Here is an 8,606-nt window from a genome sequence, read left to right on the forward strand (position 1 = left end):
ACCAAGTACTGTATATTTGGTGTTTTTTTTCATCAAAGTGAATAAAGTGCCCACTTTCTTAAAAATTTAACCAAAAACATTTTAAACACTTTTGAGAGAGCTGTAAATATTGTAAACATATATCATTCAGTGTAAATCTTTGTATGAACATAAAGATTCAACAATTGAGCTATGAACTGAACAAGTTTCCCCAATGTGACGAGCATAAATTAAATAATGCTTCTTTGAACAAAGGAGGGTCCATGAGTACCACTATTTTGGCTTTACATGTTTAACAGATATAACTTTTATTGTTGCGAGAGCATTAAAGTTATTACATTTCCATAAATTACTTTCAGAATAACGTTTTAAATAACATAATACATTTTTAAAACATAGAAACATGCGATACACAAGTAATATATTATGTTTTCACCTTCCCCATTCAGGTTTAAAATGTAGTAATTCATAGTAGAAGTGATAACTTCAGTGTGCATGTGATTTAAGCTTTACTCCCAAACACAGGGCCAGCTCACTTTTCTGAATCTTCCCATCTTTATTCACATCACAGTGGCGCAGCAGAACCTCACGCAGTTTGTCCAGATCAACTCCTCTGATACTGGGCTGAGAGAAAGAAGAAAGCGTTGGAATACAGAGGGAAACGGAGAAATCACAGTAGAAAGAGACGGAGTGACAATTATTAGTTGTATTATATTACTATTGTAGAAGGCTTTTACATTTTTAATCAGTCAATGAATAAATAATTACATTCATGTCTAGAGCACAAGCTATAAAGCATAAGTTACATGCTAATGTTTAATACTGAAGGTTATGGACCCAAATAAATTAAAACAACAAACCAAAATTTTTGCAGTAGTGATTTCCTTAGAATGCGTCACAGACATGTAAGTTCAGGTTTGTTATAAATCTCATGACTTGATTACTTGTTTATTACTGTTAGTCACTTACCTGGACGAGCTCCATCATGTCTTTGACAAAACCATCCACCTCTGGTCCTTCAAGTGCTCCAGTCTTACTCTAGAAAGAGAGCCAACCTTTAAGAGCTGGAACTGCTTTGTCAGTGCATTGTGTTTGTTATTGTGTCTAAGTACCACATTTGATATTTATCCATGGGGTTAGCTGATTAGCTTGTCTGGTTAGCCACTTTTGCTATTAGCAGTTCTTGCGAGCAACATATAAATTACAAATATTTTAGATGTTTGCCATTGACCAGTTCTGTCATGACTCTCGAAGGTATTGGCATGGTATGGTACATGACAATGTTAATGTGTTTGGTCTTGGCGGAATAGATCTGCTACGCTTCTGCTGCTGCAGCAGTCAATACATCCACAACATGCTGCTGTGAACATGTAAGAAATACTGCTGCTGCACATGTAACATATATGAAATAACCCCATATAGCATACATGAATCACCCCATAGCAGATCTAGACAGGTGGAGCTGGGGAAGGTGGAGGGTTTCTGAAGTGTGCTGCAACTTCTACAGCAAACACTAGCCAAGTATTTTTATGTTGAGCAGCGAGCTCACTGGCTGCTGATAAAAAAAGAACCAGTCAGCTGCGCCATGTGATAATGATGTCATTATGTTATATTAAGATTAATCTATCGGACTGCACCATCTAGAGTTTCATGCCAGAACTTTAGATTTGTTTTTTATTATTTTTGGAGGCCTTTCAAAATTGTGCCATCAACCAATCAGTGTTATTACCATATCGGGACACAATAACATGACATTTACAGCTTAGGTGATATAAAATCATGCACAGGACATGTCTGTATTAACAACAGTAGAAAGGTTAAAATTAATTCTTACAACATCATAATGTGCAAAGATCTTCTCAAAGTCTCTTTTTCTCTCCACTTGACTGTTGGCCTGAAGAAGGTAGGAAATAGAGAGGGCATCATGCACTGGTTTGCAGCAAATTATTACATTTAGGATCACAAAAGATTAAATGAATTAGATATAAAGTACTAACATCCATCTTGAACTGCAACAGGAAGTTGTCTTGCAGAGCCAGAATTCTGGAGTGGAAATATAGTTTCATACTTGATGAACTCCACAACATTGAGACTTTTATCAAACTGAATTGGATCATCATTGAACTGACTTGAGCTGAATAACTTTTGCCTTCTGTAGGGCTGCTTATAACTCGGAAACTCGGGGCTTAAAGAAAATTTCGAGTTTCCCACTCCTAATAACGACTTTGTGGTGGCGTTCATGTGCTTTCAACTCGTAAATACGATCTATCCGACATGACTTGAACGCACCATAAGTGCCATTTACAATTTTCAAATGATGATCGTAAATCATGTAGTTTACATATTACTATATTCATTGAGTTTCAATGCAGTTTGGATGCTTTAGTTGTCACTAGACTAACAAAAGAGTATTAAATTGTCACCTGTGTGTTACTGGCAGCCATTTAATTAGCATTTTAACCTAAATAGATTATAATATATGATTGATCTGACTTAGGCAGCAACTCCATGCATCATACAAATGTTTTATAAGACAGCATAATTATACTTTTTGGATTAGTCTAGTAAAAATGTGTTACTAAGTTGTGTAACAGAGTGTTTACTTCTCTCTTTCAACAACACAAGCACACACACAAAGACCCATTCTCGCCCTCAAGGCCTAAACAGCTCCACAAGCACAGAACAAAAGCACTATTGTTAAAAGCACATCACCTAGCTAGATCATTAAGATCCAATCTTCCATCTTTGTTTTTGTCAAAAATGCTCATCTGCAAGACAAAAAAAAAAGTATTCATGATTAGCACTTACCTGTACAGAAATAAATAGTCATCAGTATACCAATGTGGTATACAACATATGCTCTAGGCATATCAGTTGCCTGAAAAAAACTGCCATAGAAGGCACCATTTGAAAACACATGAACAGCTAAATGCAATGCACTCTAATGAGTAACACTGACAGTTTCACTTGCTGTGTGTAATGGAAAAAACCCACACTCATGAGATCAGGTCAAAGGAAGGTTAATGCATGGGTGACCAGCCGCAGTTTGCTGATGGCTGATGTAAACAGTGCTATCACTCACTAATTGACCTGTATACCCGGCATCTTAAAAAGCAGTACGTTTTTATGTGAGATGAGTCTTCTGACAAAATGGCCAGAGTAATAACTTGTGTGTAAATAGACAATTACAAATAGTGTATATTGAAAGCAAAAATGATCTCTTCTTCAGACAGATTGTGGAATATAGCAGGAATGTGGTATACAGCAGAATACTAACACTGGCCTTTCAGATATATGGTGAGTCATTATGGGCAGGGCCGTCACTAGTGGGGTGAAAGGTGGTGACGATTACAGGGGCCCACGGTTGTGACGCAAAAAGCTTAATTCAGCACTGGGGCGCTGTGTTCTGTGTGCACAGCATGCAGGTAGCGAGCTGCGTATCACAGCCCTTGACCACCGAATTGAGTTTTGCATCTTCTTGCGCATGAACGGACAAATGCATACAAAATTATGTCGAAATACCCATCTTGGTGAGTATCCTTGAAAAACTGTCGGTTATGTAAACAAAACCCAAAAAAATTGGATGTGTATCATTATATTGGATGCATTGGGCCTCATTCATGAAACAAGAGCAGAACGAATTGTTGTGTAAATCGTTCGTAAAGCCGTTCTGATGTAAACTTTCGAATTCATGAAAATGTTCATTTTTAAAAAAATGTTAGTTGGTACGAACGAAATGTACACCTGCTGCCTACCACGTGTAAATGGTGCGTAAAACGTTATGTGTTCTTTTTGGCAAACTGATGACACTGAATTTTGATGCACTGCCATAATAATTACAAGTTTATTTGCCCTTGCCCTCTTTGAATTTTTTATTTTGTATGTAGCGGAGTTTATATTTGTAAAACGCAGCGCTCGTCACTGTCACTTTTTACCCAGCCGTCCAATCAATCGAGGAGGGGCGGGACAAATACCGACCAACCATCCTACTTGTACAACGACTGCATAGATATTCCATATCATAGCAACCAAAGTGTCTCAGCTGGAAAACCGCTGTGCCACCAAAGCGTTCTCAAGCGCCACCAGCTGGTCTTTTTAAGAAGAGCGCCTGACATTTTTTCAGCTAGCTAAAAACTCTTTGGTGGACACACGTTATTGAATAGTTATTGTTAGGCATATGGCCTATTAGTCTTTTTTGCATTTATGCAATATACTGGAGCCAAACCTGAGAAAGTAGACCAGAATATTCCATTGCGTTCCTGGACACGCAATTTGCGTAGCTTGTAATTCATAGGCGGGGATTATGCTAATTGTGAATGAGCGTGCACGAGCGCCCTATTTACGAATGATTGGAATTCATTAATATACACATGTTTAACTACCAAATCTGAGGTTTACGAAGCGTTTGTGAATCCAGAGGACAGTTTTCGGGAAGGTCTGTTTTACGTGTAAATTACTCAGAATTTACTCATATATTTACGTAAGTTTCATGAATGAGGCCCATTGTCTCTTAAAGCCTAACCGCGCCTAATTTACTAGCTGTCGGTGTCCTTAATGTTATTCCAAGAAATTAAATGAGAGAAAATCACTGCTCACTGCTCTTGGCTGAATTACTTTGTAGTTTTAACAAATATTAATCTATATTTAATTTATACAGTGAAGACTATGCAATGCTATTTTACATTTGATTTTTTGGTTCCTGTTCCTTAACACCTACAAACTTGAAAAAACTGAAATATTGTTTCATTTGTATCTTTGTTATATTTATTTATTTGTGCTATATTCACACGATTTCAAACAGGGCCCATGGGTACAATCTGCAGCGGGGCCCCACAAACCCCAGCTAAGGCCCTGATTATGGGTCATGCTGATGATATATTTCATTTGCATTGCTCCAACAACATCAACAACAACTTACAGTAAGAAAAATTAAATGTCAAGCTATGTGTCAACCATACAGAGGTGCATTATTTGAGAAGTTTAGGTTTATACAAATAATTAATAAATGGGGAAGAATTAAAATCAGCAGTGTTACCATGGTATTTGTGTATTCATCCAACTTCCTAGGGGGGATATTCTTTTTGTGCTGCTGAAACAAGTCATTCAAGAAGCCCTGCCATCAGAAATAGACAAACAATCAAAACACCACCCTCAATATTCAAACTTTGTCAGTGATTGTCATAATATGCTAATGTAACCGACAGTCTCTGCTAATGAGTCATGTGTATGCATTTACCTTGAGCTCCACAGCTGATATGTAACCACTGCTGTCAGCATCGTATTTCCTCCAGATCTATCATGGGAAATGTGCAAAACTTTTTTAACCATCATCCCACACTACTACAGCTGGTATATACTGTATATAATTGATGGTCATCACGACTCAAATAAACTACAACCTGAAATCACGATACTGACATTTGTGATGCCAAAGACTGTTTAAACATGATATTTAAAAATGTTGCGATGTAAGTTGTGTGATATGGAGTAAAGGTTTACCTGCATGAACTCCACGCTGTTATCCAGTGGAGCCTCTCTACGAAAGATAAGAAGGAAGTTCTCATCCTCCGGCAGGATCATGTTGGCTAGCTGGTATAAATGCAAACAGACACATTCAATAATATGGGTTTATATACTAACACAGGGTTTATTCAGGACAAATGTTATTCTGTCTCTACTCATAAAAATTATGATTTGCTTCCTTAAGGGTTTCTTTTATATAGCCAAAATAGTTTGCAGTATAGAATACCATATCTGGGAACTGGCATAGGTTTTTCAGATAATAATAAAATGACCACTATGTGATTATGTACACTATATTAATGACAGCACTAATGGCTCTGATTACTGGAACTATAGTTGCTTCTAATCCAGTGTTTCAACCATCCAGAGCCTCACTTTACTTCTGTGCAAATGTGATGCAAGCCAAATAATCCATTAACATGACAAAGAAAATGACTCTAACACTTTTAATGGGGTTAATGTAACTGGTGCAACCGTGCTGGAAACAGCCGGAAGCCATAAAGTGGCTAGATAACATCTGCAGCCGCAGAAAAACCTTTGCCATCACTGTATGCAAACAGCAATCTGCAGTTTCTCTGCACACAGAATGACTAATTATACAATTAACAGCCTGAAAGTAATGTATCCATTTAAAAACACTTTTGATTGAAAACTATTCCTTCTTTCATGGTTGCTCTTTTTTTGCCAGTTTCCATCACAGGAGTATCAGTTTTTACTTTTCTGCAGGACTAACAATAATGAACAGAAAATGTAAAAAAAAATTATGATGTACTTCGTGGATCGCCAAGCGTCCATCAGATGTGAGATCATAGGCAGACATAAAGCTCTTCTTTATCTGCTGTACTCTCTCCTCTGTAATCTTATCCTAAAGACAGCAGAGAAAACAAACTGGTTACCGTGACTACATTTCCATCATTCATCTCTCATGAATTCCCCATCATCACTCTCTGCATAATAGCCAATGGACTGGAACAGCTGTGCATCGATAGAGCTGCTCATAAGATATTCAGTGAACATCTGACACAACCTTTCTTTATTAGAAGCCTTCTTACATCACAATAACCCTCATTCACTGGGTTATAGAATCAGAATCGTTTTGTTTGTTTAGTAGGGACATGCAAGTTAATGAACATCAGTGTAAAATACAAAATGTCAACAAGCCGGGTTATAGCACCTTTGCTAGCACACTGAAAATATTTTTTTTTTGTCTTGTATGTCTTACCACAGTTTCCTGAAAACAAAGTGTTGTTTGGTTTCTTGAGGCGTTGCACAAGCTCCTGAGTAACAGTCTAATATAACAGTCAAAATATATTGGTTTTGAGTGTGCTGTACATGTGCACACATACTTTTTTAAAACCATGATAACCATAGTTTTCTTCCAAACAACATATTGTAGCTATAATAACTTTTCTGTAGCATTCCACAAGAAAATAAAACAAAATGACAGAAAATATAGAAAAAAAAAAAAATTTTTAGGAAAAATATATTTTTTTTGTCTTGTATGTCTTACCACAGTTTCCTGAAAACAAAGTTGTTTGGTTTCTTGAGGCGTTGCACAAGCTCCTGAGTAACAGTCTAATATAACAGTCAAAATATATTGGTTTTGAGTGTGCTGTACATGTGCACACATACTTTTTTAAAACCATGATAACCATAGTTTTCTTCCAAACAACATATTGTAGCTATAATAACTTTTCTGTAGCATTCCACAAGAAAATAAAACAAAATGACAGAAAATATAGAAAAAAAAAAAAATTTTTAGGACCGCAAAGATTTTAAATTCTGTCAAAAGGTGGTCCACTTTTGTCTAGTGGCAGTGTATTTTAAGTATCTGCTGCTGTGAAAGGTAAACAGATGTTAAATGGCTGTTCTTTGCGTTATGTTAGTGGGCGAGGGAACAGATCCTAGTGTGTAAACAGCCTGAGAGCACTTACAGAAAGAGTATGTCTACTGTGCTTCCATATAACTGCACAATGTAATCAATAACACCCGTGTCATCAAGAACAGTGATGTGTTTAAAGGTTTTTGTACATTCAAATGTAACACACCACTGGATTTTGATTCCAAGTTGTTGTTTTTTTTTACATACCTTTGACCCTAATTTTTCCAGCATGTGACGAAAAAAGTCATCCAACTCTTTTCCTTCAATGTAGCCATTATCTGCGGAAAAAGTATTCATCTAGAATTTATCTTATGATCAGATGAACAGAGGGTATTTTATATCTAAAATGCATCACTATGTAACCTTTAAATAACAATAAATAGACATAATTTGAAAGCAGAATGGAAATGGTTTTAAATTCTCACCATCAGCATCAAAGTGTTGCCAGATCTGTAGAAAACCAGCAGCATCTAGATTTCCATATAACTGCACAATGTAATCAATAACACCCGTGTCATCAAAAACAGTTAGAACAGTGATGTGTTTAAAGGTTTTTGTACATTCAAATGTAACACACCACTGGATTTTGATTCCAAGTTTTTTTTTTTTTTACATACCTTTGACCCTAATTTTTCCAGCATGTGACGAAAAAAGTCATCCAACTCTTTTCCTTCAATGTAGCCATTATCTGCGGAAAAAGTATTCATCTAGAATTTATCTTATGATCAGATGAACAGAGGGTATTTTATATCTAAAATGCATCACTATGTAACCTTTAAATAACAATAAATAGACATAATTTGAAAGCAGAATGGAAATGGTTTTAAATTCTCACCATCAGCATCAAAGTGTTGCCAGATCTGTAGAAAACCAGCAGCATCTAGATTAGCAAAGGCACAGTCCATGGTGGAAATGTAAAATAGACGATACAGCGGTATAGAGCAAGAACAGAAATGTGGTGCAGCTGTGCACAGAGAGGGACGCTTTCCTTTGACTCACTGAATAAACACAGAATAAAACCCCTCCTCTTTCACACCACTCTTAACTGTCATCAGCTGAAAGACTGATACGATCTGAGGCTAAACTGGGTAGTTTTCCTTTTTAAAATGTGCCTGTTACTTTTTGTCAGTAGAAATAAACATTAGGTACTGTGCTGTATAAACTCTGTGTGACTTTGCCATAAGTAACCTCTATGCCCCATGTTTGTTTGTTTTTCTATTAT

At 36.5% G+C, this 8,606-nt stretch overlaps 1 protein-coding gene across 1 annotated transcript; it reads right to left on the minus strand.

The window, feature by feature from the left end:
• Nucleotides 1-263: 263 nt before the first annotated feature.
• On the minus strand, nucleotides 264-8,376 carry LOC107747999 (secretagogin). Its single transcript, XM_016562647.1, has 11 exons — nucleotides 8,220-8,376; nucleotides 8,002-8,072; nucleotides 6,275-6,367; nucleotides 5,479-5,568; nucleotides 5,216-5,272; nucleotides 5,015-5,092; nucleotides 2,692-2,747; nucleotides 1,977-2,022; nucleotides 1,814-1,873; nucleotides 949-1,017; nucleotides 264-603 (listed from the first exon to the last, which is right to left on the minus strand). The coding sequence occupies exons 1-11, from the start codon at nucleotides 8,287-8,289 to the stop codon at nucleotides 466-468; spliced, it is 828 nt and encodes a 275-aa protein (XP_016418133.1). The 5' UTR covers nucleotides 8,290-8,376; the 3' UTR covers nucleotides 264-465.
• Between the last annotated feature and the right edge of the window lie 230 nt (nucleotides 8,377-8,606).

This window comes from Sinocyclocheilus rhinocerous, unplaced genomic scaffold (assembly GCF_001515625.1).
Source record: "Sinocyclocheilus rhinocerous isolate Xijiao unplaced genomic scaffold, SAMN03320098_v1.1 scaffold4305, whole genome shotgun sequence".
Classification (NCBI taxonomy): Eukaryota; Metazoa; Chordata; class Actinopteri; order Cypriniformes; family Cyprinidae; genus Sinocyclocheilus; species Sinocyclocheilus rhinocerous.